We start from the raw sequence: 15,547 nt of genomic DNA, 5'->3' as shown, positions 1-15,547 counted from the left end.
ATAATAATAATAATAATATCCCGGCCGGTCACAAGGAATCCAGGCCAGTAACAACATTAGAAAATACATTAAAATAATATGTACATCCAGTCAAGGGTTGATGTTACGTTACTACACCGGCACTTTTCCCAGTGTCTTGTTTGCTGTGTACTAACAGGGTTTCTTAATACTTCTGCTACATAACTTAGTGTATGTAATGTACATATTTGTAGGTGTAGACTGTGCTAGAGGATTCCAGCCCTTTTTCCTGGGCCATGGAGGTGATAATGTTTTAAAACTAACTTTCCAAGCTCTATGTCAATTCCAGGTGTTTTGCACAGCTTATATGTTTGGACTCTCTTTCGCTGCAGCTCTTTGAAGCTAGTCTAGGTAGTCATCTCTTGAGGATGTGTTAGCTCTGTGATTCTTGCATTGGGTCTGGTCAACAAATTGGATACGATAGCCCTGTTTAAGTATTTGAAAGGATGTCACACTGCGGATGGAGCAAGCTTGTTTTCTGCTGCTGCAGAGAATAGGGCCAGGAGCAGTGGATGCAAGCTCCAGGAAAAGAGATTCCACCTCAACATTAGGAGGAACTTTCTGAGAGTAAAAGCTGTTCGACCGTGGAAGACGTTCTCTTGGAGAGTGATGGAGCCTCTTTCTTTGGAGGTCTTCAAACAGAGGCTGGATAGCCATCTGTTGAGGGTGGCTTTGATTGAGAGTTCCTGCATGGCAAGGGTTGGACTGGATGGCACTTCTGCTCTCTTCCAACTCTTTGATTCTATGATTCTATGGTTGAATGTCATTGTGATGGCTGGTAGTTAGGCGCTGACTTTTATTCTACAGTTTAAAAGAGCCACCCAAGGTGCTGGACCTATTTGGGAGATAAGCTTTAGTGCTTTGAATAGCTCCTTTAAAGTTTGGATGGAAACCCAACGCAGATTCTCCGCCGCCACTGTGATGTGCTAACACTGTCCCCAACTAAGCTATAAAACATTGGTAGCTGTGACCTTTTTCTCTCCCTTTCCTACTTTCTCTCTCTCTCTCTAGAGCGAGGAGAGAACAAACATTTCCAGTGGAGTGAGAAATATGAAATCCACCCTCACCCTTTTTGCTTGCTTTTTCCATAGCTGCCTCTCCCAATGTGATTGTCGCCTGGCCAGATGGAAACGCTACCCTGCCCTGCCTGGAGGGGGAGCTAGAGAACAGCACCGATGTCTACTGGAAATTCGAGGGGCGGAATCTAAGTACCAACCCCGCCATCCAAGTTGTTCCGGGACCCAACCTTTTCCTGCCATTGGTATATTTTAACAATTCTGGTTCCTACAGCTGTCACATCGGGGATCGTCTCCTTTGTGCCTGGCGCCTGGTGGTAGAAGGTGAGTGCTGTTCATCATGGCTGGAAATGGTGGAACCACTTTCAGCCAATTCTTCACCCATATTTTATCATCTGCTTTCCCCACCCCAGGCTATCTTGGTTGAAATCCAGTATTTACAATGTCATAAATTAGATGCACTACCTTGTAAATTTTGCTATTCACATTTACCATATATACTCAACTATAAGTCAATCTCATGTTTAAGTCAAGGATTAAATCTTCAGAGTAGCAGCAAACGTGTCCTTGTCTAACTATGCTTCTCTAAGAACTGAGACCGACTCCAAAAACAACTAAACACAAGTTGCTTGCAGTTTAAACAAAAATTTACTAATGGCTTTAATCTACATAAACACAGAGGCTATATCCTAACCTAGCTAAGAAATAGTTCAGGTAAAGACGAAATCTTTTATCTCACCATCTTTCCAAAGAAGGTTGAAAGAGGAGGAAGATGGAGAACCCAACAGGGCAGGAGAAAATCTTTCTGTGAGAGAGAGTGATCTGAATCCCATGGTTTGTTTATCAATTTGCAAAGTTATTGCCCTGTGATTCAGTCAGGAGCAAATGGGATGTTTTCAAGAGGGGAGGCAGCAAGATTTGCATGCAGCAAAATCTATCTATCTAAGGAGGGGAAGAGAGAATGCAAAAAATCTTCCAATAGATCTTTCTCCTGTTGTTCTTCAACTCTCCTCATAGAACACATGGAAGAAATTGTCACAAAAAGAGCTAAGTATATGAAGACTATGGCCCCATACAGACAGGCCAAAATAAAGCTACTTCGGGTCACTTTGGAGGTATGCTGTTTAAATGATGCATGTCTTCTAAGAGTTTGGAAGCTGTGCCAAAGCCATGCTCCAGTTCATAGCTTTGACACAGCTTCTGGACTCTTAGGACGCATGCAGCATTTAAACTGCATACCTCCAAGTCCAAAGTGACCCAAAGCAGCTTTATTTTGGCCTGTTCGGTATGGGGTCTATGACTCTGGAGATCAGGGTTCGAATCCCAGCTCGGCCATGAAACCCACTTGGTGACCTTGTGCAACTCCCATGCTCTCAGTCTCAAGGGAAGACCATGGCAAACTTCCTCTGAACAAATTGTGCCAAGAAAACCCCATGATAACTTCGCCTTAGGGTTGCCATAAGTCAGCAACAACTTGAAGGCACACAACATCAACATCTGAAGACCTGAGCTGGGAATCATGCAGCCCTCCTGATGTTATTACCACAAATCTCATCATTCTTTGTCATTGGCCATATTGGCTAGGGCTACTAGGAACAATTGGAAGGCCACATATTATTGTCTCTGCCCTCCCTTTGCAGAACCTCCCAGGACGCCAGATTTCTACTGCCACCGAAAGAGTTTAACCAAGGACATTCTGTGTGAGTGGAGAACGCCACGTCCCATGTCACTGCGCACCAAGGCCAAACTTTGGATGCAAAAAGGGTGAGCATGAGATATCATGTCATGAGGTGGTGGGCCAGGGATGGGCAAAGAGGATATCAAGGGAACCTTTTGTATCAAGGAGAAAGGAGGGTGTGACGCAGGCTGCATCCACACTACAGAAATAATCCGGTTTGACACCACTTTAACTGCCTAACTATTTAATACAACAAAATAGCAATACTAACCTCTCTTCTGCTGGGAAAGATTCAACAACTAAACATACTGTCTGAATTTAAAACAGTATTAAAGACTTATCTGTGCCAGCAGGCCTACCTAGTCGAGCTATGAATTTTAAACTAGGATGTTTTAATTTTATGTTGGATGATTGTAGAGTGTCCTATGATTATGTGTTTAAACTTAATAGTTTTTTTAAATAGATGAATTGTTTTTGATGTATTTTAATCTATACTGTTCCCTGCCTCGAGCTTTGGGCAGAGGTAAGTAAGAAATAAAATGATGATGATGATGGTGATGGTGATGATAAAATAGTAACATTATCACTGAAATTGATGTCTATACAGTGGGTCCTTGATATCTATTGGGATTTGGTTCCCCTGCAGATACCAACATCTGTGGATACCTAAGTCCCATTAAATACAGTGGCACAGTAAGAAGGTGTCCTTTGTATAAAATGGCAAGATCAAGAGTTGCTTTTTGGAATTTATATAGTTTTAAAATATTTTCAAACCGTGGATGCTTGAATCTGCGGATAAAAAGAAAATTTGTGGATATGGAGGTCTGACTGTACCAAGAAGGCTTCCACAACTAGATGAGTTTTCAATGTGTTTCTAAATAATAAAGGTATTTGGAACATGTCAAATTTTAGAGGGAAGAATCAGCCCAAGAACGAGCGCCACTATGCTGAAGGTTTTGCTCCAAAACACTGTGGAACAAGTCTCAGGAGTAGATGGCAACACCTTGAGAGATTGTCCAGGAGCCTGCAAGGACCAGTTGGGTTTCTAAGGGAGAAGTAGCCTTTATGCAGCAACAACATTTGGGATAGGTTCCTCCCACTTGGCATTGCTTCTACTGCCAATATTGCATGATGGTTGTTCTTTTCACTCCCTGCCAACAGGTTCTCAGGGGGAAAACACCAAGAGCAGCAGTGCCGCTACTACGCAAAGTCCCAGAAATTTACCTGCCGTATCCTTGGGCTGAACAATGGGGAGGACATCATGCTGGGGGTATCGATGTGCGTCATGAACTTGGCAGGCAATGCAAGCAGCCACAAGTACTTCAACTCGGAGTCTCTGTGTGCGTAGGTTTACTTTCACTGACCAGGGTCTAAATCCAGTACCTGGGTATAGGCACACCTTAGCAGCAGCTTTTGGCAATAGGATTCAGCACACCTTGTTGTTGTCATCATGTGCCTTCGAGTTGTTTCCAACATATGGCGACCCTATGGCAAACCTCTGATGAGTAATTAAACCCATCATGGGGTTTTTTGGCAACATTTATTCAGAAGAGGTTTGTCATTGCCTTCCCCTGAGGCTGAGAGCATATGTCTTGAGAGCATGTGACCCTAAGGCAAGCCTACCATGGGTTTTTCTTGGCAAGATTTGTTCAGAGGAGGTTTGCCATTGCCATCCTCTGAGGCTGAGAGAGTGTGGCATGCCCAAAGTCACCCAGTGGGTTTCCATGGCTGAGCCAGGGCTTAGAACTCCTTTAAATTCAAGGATGCAGCTCAGAGCAGATTCATCACCCAGGGACACTGAGATCAATGGTCACCAATGTTCATAATGTGTTCAGAGCTTTGTATGTAAAAGGACCCATAGAACCATAGAGTTGGAAGAGGCCTCAAGGGCCATCCACTCCAACCCCTAGAGTTCCACATGTGGATTTGCATTCAGGTGCCATTTGCTTCTGCATATGTTTGTGCAGTGTTTCACTCAGTGGTGGCTACTTCCATAATTTGGGCCATTTCCACGTCTTGCCATGGTGAGATCCACAGATTCACTACACATTGCATGAAGAAGGTGTCATTCTTGCCTATCTTTCCTGCAGTCTTATCATTTTTTGTCCTTATTGGCATCTTTCCTCAATCTTTGATCTCCATCACACCTCCACACTCTTGTCACTCCCCAGTTGTGCGACCCTGGCATTGTTGTTCTTAAACGGCTGATTATTCTTCCCCATTTGATCTCTCCCTGTGCAGTGAAGCCAGATCCGCCGGCTGATGTTGTGGTGCATGCGGTAGAGAACGCTACGCGCCAGCTGCAAGTGACCTGGCGTTACCCGTATTCTTGGGGTTCCACCTTCTATCGCCTCCAGTTCCAGCTACGTTACCGAGTGGAAACCTCGCAAACCTACACAAAGGTGTGATTTTTGCTTTATTTTTTGTTGTTGTCAATTGCTTCAAATCAGCTTCAGTTTATGGTGACCCTTTGAATTGAGAGAAAGATGACCAAAATACCCTAAAGGCCTCAGATCTTATCTGATCTTGGAAACTAAGCAGGGTCTGCCCTGGTTAATACTTGAATGGAAGACTGCCAAGGAATACCAGGTGTGGCCAGCTATATTTTAGAGGAAGGAGCTGACAAAACCACCTCTGAGTCTTCCTTGTTTAAGAAAATCCTATGAAATTCATGGGGTCTCCATAAGTTGACAAGTGACTTGAAGGCAGATGTGCATACATGAGTGAGAGATCTCCAAGATGCCCCACATGCTGTGTGATGGTCCAAAACCTTTTATTTCTTAAAAAGCCTTTTTCAAGAAATGAAAGTTTTTGGACCATTACACAGCACATATGACTTGGTCTCCTTTTACTCTTCTCCCGTGAATATGTGCTTTCCAGTTTTTTTTTTTGTTGGATTTTGAGATTATAACCTGGTGTTACGATTCTGTAACTGATAAGGATTCATGTTTATGGTTGTTAACCATAAGTCTGACCTCAAAAACCTATCTTGTCAGCTTGACCCCAGTAACCTTGGGCCCTGAATCCAAATCAAGATTTAGAAATCTGAAACTTCAGAGATCTACCTTGGGAAGCCAGAACTGCTTTAACTTCCACTGTTTGTTTGTTGTTGTTCTTTTAATGCAACTCCATTATATTTGTACAATGGTAGCCTCTTGCGCACAGGTAATGTCTGCCAAATTGTAGACAGATGCTTCCAGGGTTTTTGTCCTCTGTACATTTAAACATGCAATATCAGAGAGTGGATTTAGTCAGTGGTTGGCGGAACCAGGGCTTGCATGAACAAAGGACTAAGATTTCTCAGTTAGCAAGGAGCCACTCTATTCTGCTTTGGCCAGGCCCCACCTGGAATACTATGTCCACTTCTGGGCACCACAATTTAAAAAGGACATTGAGAAACTGGAGCATGTCCAAAGAAGGGCGACTAAAATGGTGAAGGGTCTGGAAACCATTATGCCTTATGAGGAGCGACTTAGGGAGCTGGGGATGTTTAGCCTGGAGAAGAGAAGGTTAAGAGGTGGTATGATAGCCCTGTTTAAATACTTAAAGGGATGCTATATTGAGGAGGGAGCAAGATTGTTTTCTGCTGCTCCAGAGACTAGAACATGGAACAGTGGATGCAAGCTCCAAGAGAAGAGATTCCACCTCAACATTAGGAGGACCCTCCTGACAGTAAGGGCTGTTTGGCAGTGGAACACACTCCTTCCTCGGAGTGTAGTGGAGTCTTCTTCCTTGGAAGTCTTTAAACAGAGGCTGGATGGCCATCTGTCAACGGGGATGCTTTGATTGTGATTGCCTGCATGGCAGAATGGGGTTGGACTGGATGGTCCTTAAGGGTATCTTCCAACTCTGTGATTCTATGATTCTATAAAAAGTATCATGATGTCCTCAAAGATGGTGGGGATTGTACCCAGCATCCCTTGTATGGAAATTTGGGACTCTTTCTCTGAGCTACCACCTTTTCCTCTTGTTGTCAGGTTCACCTTCGCGAGGGCACTTCTTACACCATCTCGGATGCCTTGCAAAATCTCGCTCACACTGTCCAAGTGCGAGGCCGTGAAGAATTTGACCACGGAACCTGGAGCGAGTGGAGCCGGGAAAGCATTGGGATGCCTTGGACAGGTGGGCAGACTGATCTCCCACCCCAAGAAGATGTGGAATGAGTTTTCCAGCTGACTGTGTGGGGTAATAGTCAGAGTGGGACCTAGTATATCCAAGTTTGAGTCTCTACTCAGCCGTGGAACTCACTGGGCGACCTTGGGCTCCCATTCCTCTCGGTGACAGCTCATCCCTTCCATGTTTATGTGTTGGGAATTTTGCTCCATGTTTCATTCTGAACTTTAAGGAAGCTCAAGGAGGGGGCTTGGATAACTCCTTCAAAGTTTAGACTAATATTTGAAGTGAATTTACTGCTCTCCTAACATGGCAGCCACTAGTCCCCTTTCTCAGGCAACCTAAGCAAAGAAATGCAGAATTAGTTTTTTTGAGGATTTTTCAGACTATGTGGCCATAGTCTAGAAGAGTTTATTCTTCTGTGGCTGGCATCTTCAGAGAATGCAGAGTTGTTCGGAGGAGAAAGTGGAGAGGAGGAGAGCCATGGGCTCTGCCTTCAGTTCACTGGAGGAAAGATGGGATAGAAAGAGAACTAATACATAGCAATAATAATAATAATAGTACAGGTTGAGTCTCCCTTATCTGAAATGCTTGTGACTAGGTTGGGATTTTGGATTTTTGGAGACTGTGGAATACCTGTCTTTGCATATACGGTATGTACATCGTGAGATATCTTGGAGATGGGGCTCAATTCTGAAGACAGCAGTCTTTTGTGTTTTCTATACACCTGATACACATAGCCTACAGGTAATTTTATACAATATTTTATAATAATGTTGTGCATGAAACCAAGTGTATGCGCCTTGAACCATCGGAAAGGTGTCATTATCTTGGCCACCCATAAAAAAAGTTTTGGGTTTTGGTATATTTTGGATTTTGGCATTCCAGAGAAGTGAGAATCCACCTGTACATAATTTTCGCTCAATGTCTCCTTTGTCTTCTTGGTGTTTCAGAACCCAAAGACCCTGAATCCGAATCCACATCATCTGTCTCAAAGGTATGTGATTGCCATGAGGAAAAAGGCCTTCTTTGTTTTAGTTCTGGATCACTGGAATCCCTTCCCTGCAGGTGGTTCTTTTATTGCCCCAGCCTTGGCGTAATGGACCAAAGAAGAGAAAATATTTTAGTTCTGCATAGCTTGGGTGTTGGGCCTTCCCTGGTTTGGGTTCCAGACCTATCCAAGGCTTTCTTTAGTGCCAGACACTGACACATGCACAAACAGCAGAAGCATGACCCATCCAACTAACATACTGTATATACAGAGAGAGAGAGAGTCAGTGATACAAATTAATCCTTATTCTATCACTGGTCAGCTGTTACTGTTTAGCCGTGATGCTAGCAAGAACTCGCAAACCCATCTGCCTTGTGGCAGAGGCTGTACAAGCCTGGCGTCTCATAAATAAAAAAGGAACTATGCTTACAACACCACAGTGCAACATCAGTCACTGAACTACCCCATTACCCCCTAGAGAAAAGAAGGTTAAGAGGTGATATGAGAGCACGGTTTAAATATTGGAAGGGATGTCAAATTGAGGGTGGAGCAAACTTGATTTCTGCTGCTCCAGATAATAAGGTCCAGAGCAATTGATGCAAGCTGCAGGAAACGAGATTCCACCTAAACATTAGGAGGAACATCCTGACAGTAAGACTGTTCAACCCTGGAACACACTCCGTTGGAGAATAGTTGAGCCTCCTTCTTGGGAAGTCTTTAAACAGAGGCTGGATGGCCATCTGTTGGGGATGCTTTGACTGAGAGTTCCTGCATGGCGGAATGGGTTGGATTGGATGGCCCTTGAGGTCTCTTTCAACTGCATGATTCTGTGATTCTATAAACTCCTGAAGGCTCTCTTCCACATGCTACCTTCTAATCTCTCCCCAACCTGGTGCCGAACCACACAAATTAGTCTTAAAAGAGATGACACAAAAGGGAAGGGGGAGCAGGAGGGAGAAAGAAAACAAACAAAAACCCGGGCACCATTTCTTCAATAGCCTGCTACACTAGTACCTGGATGTTCATACAACAAAATGACACATCATCTTTCAGTAACCATGTTCATCTCTATTTCTTTCTTGCAGACCCCAAGAGATGATCATTCTCTGAGCACTCCTAAGCCTAGAACCCCTGGCTTTCCTAGAGAAATTGAGAAACCCACAGGTAAGCATGGAAAGAGAGTTGGATATATATATATATATATATATATATATACACACACACACACACACACACACACACACACACACACACTCCAATACATAGATTAACATGGACATCACTCCTTCCTACCCAGGCTCACACAGTATGTATATATACTCCACTCACTCTCATGCCAGCATTCTCTGAAGATGCCAGCCACAGATGCTGGAGAAACGTCAGGAATAAACTCTTCTAGAACATGGCCACATAGCCTGAAAAACCCACAAAAACATTAGTAGTAGTAGTAGTAGTAGTAGTAGTAGCAGCAGCAGCACCAGCAGTAGTTGTTGTTGTCCCTCCACATTTACTGAGGTTCCCCATGAATGTGGAAAACTTGCAAATAAAAAAACACTATTCTTTTTACCTAGCACCGCTCTTGGATCCTCTAGATCCTCCAGTGCAACTCAATGGTCAATATCTGCCAGACGTCACTCATTGAATCACACTGGAGGACCTACAGAGGCCTAGAGAAATGTTTTCTAGTTCCTCCAGCATAACTCTGTGGTCAACTTCCAGCACAATTGCGCCGGAGGACCTGGAGATTCCTAAAGGGAACGTATTAATCAAAACAACAAATAATCAAATCCGCAAAGTCAAAGTTGCATGTATGGAGGGTCAACTGTATTATTACAGGGAGTGGAAGAGAGTGTGTCTAAATTCAAAGAATGTGGTTGTATTGCTGTTTCTGCTGCTGACTATCTCCTGCCTTGAGACCACCCAGCCCTGATGTAACTTTGCTCCCTGTTTCCTTTACTTCCAACAGAAAGTGACACAACTGTCCCTCTCCACGTTTTCCTCATCATGGCAGTGAGCTTGATGTTGGTCCTCGCCTTGACGGTTGTTTTCGTTGCCCGGTAAGGAAAGGCACTCAATGGGGTGTCAGCAAGTTTGTGTTGATAACAAGAAGGGAGAAGCCTATGAAACTCATATCTAGTCAAAGACTCTACATTTGAATACAGACAGAGGCAGTGTTTTTGGGAAATGCTCTGTGCCAAGGCTCCAACTGAGCAGACGACTGAAGGCTAGGATGTCAAAAATGGAATCAGCTGGAGGTTATTTTATTGGGAACATCTTGTCAGGAGCCCAAACTGGGTGGGATTGCCCCAATGTTCTCTTTCATTCCTTCCTCCTATTACATCATCTCTTTCTCCCTCTCTTTATTATTATTATTATTATTATTATTATTATTATTATTATCATCATCATCATCATCATCATCATCATCATCATCATCATCATCCCACTTCTCCCATTGAGGATTGAAGCGGGTAACAACAAAGGAAAAATACAAGCTCGGTTTCTCTCTCTGACATCCCTTTTCTCTCTCCATGCTTTTCTCTCCACCTACTTTCTCTCTTTCAACAGCACTTCCTCCATTTTCTCCTCCTCTCCTCATCCTCTTTCTTCTTCCTCCTTCCCTCGTTTTTCTTTCTCCTTGTTACCTTCTCTCTATCATCATTGCTTTCTCTTTTTTGCTTCCCTTTCTCTTTCTTGCCCCATTCTCTTTCTCCCTAGGTTTTGGAACATATTCTTTTTTTAAAATACAGTGGTACCTCGGGATACGAAATACCCAGGTTACGAAATTTCCGGGATATGAAAAAATCCCATTGGAAATAATTGTTCCGGGTTACGAATTTGTTTCGGGTTACGAAAAAATTTTTTTGGTGCTTTTCGGCGCTTTTTCGCACGAAACGCGGCTTTTCCCCATTAGCGCCTATGGCAATTCGGCTTACGAAGGCTTTTCGGGTTACGAAAGCGGCCGCGGAACGAATTAATTTCGTAACCCGAGGGAGCAGTGTATATATCTTTATTAAATTTTATACATAAAAACATTTATCAACATTGTGAATCACAAACAATATACATAAACAATATACCTAAACATATATTATATACCTATAATACCTATAATATACATACATACATACATACATACATACATACGTCCTACCCCCTACTTATAACCATACATAAACATACATACACATATATACACCCTACACCATACACATACATAGACCATACACATAAATAAATATACACACATACACCATACATATACAAGTACATCATCATATAGACTTCTACAAAATATCTACCATACATCCTTACATCTATGACAAACATTAGGGGAAAAAACCCAATCTATAAGAACACATAAATTTCCTGGATTCCAATACTTCCTTCAATTGCATATAATTAAATGCTAATTCATATAATATCTTTTTGGATTGAACCTGTTTACAGCATAATTCTTTACGTTTTATATTCTACCAATCTTATGTAGACAAACATGTAGCTTTTGAACATATTCTTTGAAGGCCATTTTTAAAGTTATTCAGAGGGCTTCATGCAAACCATGAGTCGGGGCAAATCCTAAAGTGAGTGGAGGCTCTATGTTCCTCTTTCCACCAATATTTGACACCATCTCCCTTCTTTGTCTCTCTCTTCTTCTTCATCCGGCCAGCTATTCCTTCTCAGAAATCCCTAGGGATTGCCTGAAGATGGTTTTTGAAATAAGACTGGGTGCTGCACGTTGACCTACCCCTGGTTAAGGACCGTGGGCACCTGGCTTTAAGATCCTTTTGCTTGGATCTAAGTCCCATCTTGAATAGCTTTCGTGACTCAAGATGGCCTTTCCCACTTGAAGGAGTGGGAGATTCCCTCTCACATGCTTGTGCAATTGATATAACCTGGCCTTCAGACTGTCGTCTTGCAGGAGCATGACAAATATGTCCTGCAGTTTTGCTGTTCCATATTGGATCAAGCGTGGCCATTACATTGAGTCTTGTGGAGGCATGACATATAGGGCTTGGTGGAGTCTTGTGAATGCATGACAACTATAGCCTCACTGTTGGGTTGTGGTCTTGATCATAATTCCTATATGTATATGTATGTTTTTCAAGGTACAGAAAAAGATGTGGGCAGTCTGGAGAAGGCAAGCCAAGCACCGTACCATCCTATTCCCTGGCTGCGTTTCCTTCTGAGCTTCCTCTGAGCGCCTCCCCACTTCTCTCCCCTCCTGCCTCACCCTTCAGCGAGAGCTCTGTGGACAGCCCCCGCATCCTGGAACAGGGACCGTATGACATCTCTAATGCAGACTATTTCCTGCTGCCAAAGTAAACAGCAAAAGTTGGGTCAGAGAAACTGTTTGGGATCACATTGTCCCAGGTCTAACACAGAAAGTCGATGCAGTTCTTCCAGAAGGACCATCATGGTTGAGACCACCATGCCTGCCTGGGTTCACCCCATCTTGTCTGATTTCAAATGCTAAGCAGGGTCAGGCTTGGATGGAGGCTGCTGGAGATGACCAAGGATCTCCATGTAGGGCCAGGAAAGACTCCTGTCTGAATCCTTGGAGAGTCAGTGCTCTGAGCTGAAAACATTTGGCTGGACAGACCTATGACTCGATAACCACCAAAGAGTCCCTTCTGAGTGCAGCCTATGCAGCTATCTGGAGAGCTGTGGTGTTCCTAAGAGTAGCTTCAAATGTGCCAGTGTAAAGGTGATCTCAGAAGCCGCACTAAGGTGGGCCTGGTTCATGCCTCCAATGTTCTGTCGGCTATCAGAAAGACAACACAAACCAGCATATTGCTGTTGTGGAGAAGTTAAACTTCCTTGAAAGTGAAGACAGTTAATGTCATCAACCCACAAATGAGTACCAGCCATAGCTAGGTACACATGGTTCAGACAGGAGACCCTTCATACTATCCAGTTATAGTGCTATGATTCCACTTTAACTGCCATGGCCACATCCAGGAGAGCCCTGGGATTTGTAGTTTTGGGAGACATGAGAATTCTTTGGCTGAGAATTCTAAGTCTCTTTCCTTAAAGTGCAAATTGCAAGATTCCATGGGATGGAACCATGGCAGTCAGTGCGGAATCATAGCACTACAACTGTGTAGTATGAAAGGGTTCTAGGTGATCCAACCAAGTGTCATGGGTCTTGACATTTCCTTTGCCTCAGTCACTGTCAGAGAAAATAGCTGGAGGAACTTTTCCTCGGATTGACTCAGTTTCCCTCCAGGTAGCAAGCAGAGGAAGCCAAATGCATTTCAGAAGTCGAACCAGGGCATTTACCTCTCCCTACATCTTGATTCGAATGGAGTTTGTTACTTGACCTCAGAGATTCCATCACAAAGACTGGAAATGATAGCCAAAGAGATGTGGGGCACCCAGAACGATGGACAGCCTTTTCCCATACATGCTGGAGAAGAATATCTTTGAGCAGAGGTGTGCAAGTATGTATTTTCCCCCAAAAGGAGGAGTTAGTGCAGTGTGGCCTATGGGCAGCATAGGTCCCCTCAAACCCCTGGAAACCCTTGACCCCGAACTAAACAACAACAACACAACAGTGCAATTTGTGGACACTTTTTTATCCGACAATCAAGCAGGAAGCTTGAAAGCATGCACAAAATAACTTCGTTTCCACAAGCAGAACCCTATAAGACCCTCCAAATACCTCTGTTTTTCTCTATAGGTGACATCTTCTTGCCATTTTGAGAGAGAGACTGTAAAAGAAGACAGGTATTTGGCCTTGCTGTGGGGTGTGTGGCCTATGAGGTGGGGTCTGATGGGGAAATGGGCCTTTGACCCCATTCATTTGTCTACCCCTCCCCTAAAATATGCATTTTTACAAGTTTTTCACCCTAGAGTATATATTTTTGTAAGTATTTCCCCTTATGGGATATATTTTTGTATGCCTTTGTCCCCAAAGTATACATTTTGGTATACTCCTTTCATTGTTGCATCCTTTTCAGCCAAAGTATGCTTTTTTCTATGCATTTCGCCTTAAAGTACAGCCAGCCTTCCTTGTCCACGGATTTTTTATCCACGGATTCAAGCATCCACGGCTTGAGAATATTCCAAAAAAGTATAAATTCCAATTAGCAAGCCTTGATTTTCTATTTTATATAAGGGACACCATTTTACTATGCCATTGTATTTAAGGGGACTTGAGCATCCACGGATTTTGTTATCCACGGTCCTGGAACCAAACCCCAGCGGATAATAAGGGCCCACTGTAATACATTACTAGTTGCCTCTTGGTATGCTTTTCAAGCCAAGAAATTGCAAAATGTGACTCAGTGCAAAACAAAAGGGTGGCTGCTTTCAACCCACCCCTTTGGCTGAATCCATTGCAAAACACTGATCAAGTGAAATGTGAGCATCCTCCCGTAAGAGGAAGCGGTCCTCAGCTGAGTCAAACCATTGCCCACCCATCTCACCCAGGATTGGGTGATGGATGAAAAGTTGCTTAGGTTGGCATTTTTATACAAGAATACCCAGTTTGCACCATCAGGATCTAAACTCAGCTTGCACTTGGGAATCCATTCTTTCCTGTTCCCACCTCTCGATCTCTCCCCATAAATGACCCGATCGGGATTGGACAATGTTCACATTTCCAGCACTGGAAAAAAATGGATTTTCTGAAAAGAAATGGGGGAAAACCCGCTTTCAGAAAACCCACATTAAGGGGCATTTGCCCCGGTTTGGGTGTGTTTGCCCTTGATTCGGATGTGCAAAGCCCAGCACCAGTGGAAATAATCTGATTATAAATTGGGTTGTGGACCGATCTATAATGCAGTGTGAATGGCCCCTCTCTTTGCAGCTTGATTTGTAAAGCAATGATACCTTTTAAAAAGAATGATGCATGGGAAAATGTCCACAAATACATGTATGCCTCAGTTAGTGAAACAGATGTGTTAGCGTTGTTTCTTTAGCAGAATATTTGGTAGAAGGAAGAAAATAGGTTCCTGCACCATAAACAAGAAGAGCAATTCAACATGTTTCAGCCAACTTTTTAATCCAGAAGTAGCAACATGCACATGTAAAATGAAACCATCATGTCATTCTCCGGTCCAAAACACACTGCAGAAATCATCCAGTTTGAGACTGCTTTAACTGCCGTGGCCCAATGCTGTGAAATTCTGAGAACTGTAGTTTTGTGAGACATTTAGCTGCCTCTGTCAGAGAGCTCTGGTGCCACAATAAACTACAAATCCCAGGATTCCGTAGCAGTGAGCCAGGGCATTTAAAGCAGTCCTAAACTGGATTAGTTCTGCAGTGCATTTTGGACTTCAGTTAACAAAAACATGCTGAACCCGCTAAAGACTTTTTCCTAAATGTGTCCAGAGATTACGTTTTTTTCCTTTCGCCAGCCTCCATTTTGCTTATGATTTCCACTTTGATGGCCAAACGTCTACATCTACGTTTTGTCTTGTTTAACAAGCTGGGGATAGACTTATCTGTGAGGATGATTTATCCACTTTCTCCATTTCTCTGTGATTTGCTCTTCATGTTTCTCAGTAAGGGATTCTTGAGGCAGCTGCTGTTTACCTTGCCTGTCTGCAAGTTCAGTGGGATCTGTTGGAGTATAACTCTGTTCTTTTCTAGTGCAACCTTTATTGCATTGGTTACTGCAGACACACTGCTGAACCCAACACTAAAGTGTGTATTTCTCCATCCCTCCTTCACATCATCCTGATGCCAATGCTGCTAAACAATGTCCAGCTAGCAGAGGACAGG

General features: G+C 43.3%; 1 protein-coding gene across 1 annotated transcript in view; it reads left to right on the top strand.

The window, feature by feature from the left end:
- Positions 1-13,373, top strand: part of IL6R (interleukin 6 receptor) — a 26,635-nt gene extending 13,262 nt beyond the window's left edge. The window contains exons 2-10 of the mRNA XM_042440436.1: positions 1,110-1,358; positions 2,675-2,798; positions 3,874-4,052; positions 4,954-5,114; positions 6,690-6,834; positions 7,779-7,822; positions 8,902-8,980; positions 9,783-9,873; positions 11,926-13,373. Of these exons, the coding sequence (XP_042296370.1) occupies positions 1,110-1,358; positions 2,675-2,798; positions 3,874-4,052; positions 4,954-5,114; positions 6,690-6,834; positions 7,779-7,822; positions 8,902-8,980; positions 9,783-9,873; positions 11,926-12,142 (1,289 nt within the window). The 3' untranslated portion in view covers positions 12,143-13,373. The remainder of the gene's footprint in view (positions 1-1,109; positions 1,359-2,674; positions 2,799-3,873; positions 4,053-4,953; positions 5,115-6,689; positions 6,835-7,778; positions 7,823-8,901; positions 8,981-9,782; positions 9,874-11,925) is intronic.
- Positions 13,374-15,547: the final 2,174 nt, after the last annotated feature.

This window comes from Sceloporus undulatus, chromosome 9 (genome assembly GCF_019175285.1).
Source record: "Sceloporus undulatus isolate JIND9_A2432 ecotype Alabama chromosome 9, SceUnd_v1.1, whole genome shotgun sequence".
Classification (NCBI taxonomy): domain Eukaryota; kingdom Metazoa; phylum Chordata; class Lepidosauria; order Squamata; family Phrynosomatidae; genus Sceloporus; species Sceloporus undulatus.
Note: the sequence above shows the minus strand (reverse complement) of the source record. Positions and strands in the feature narration are given on the sequence as shown.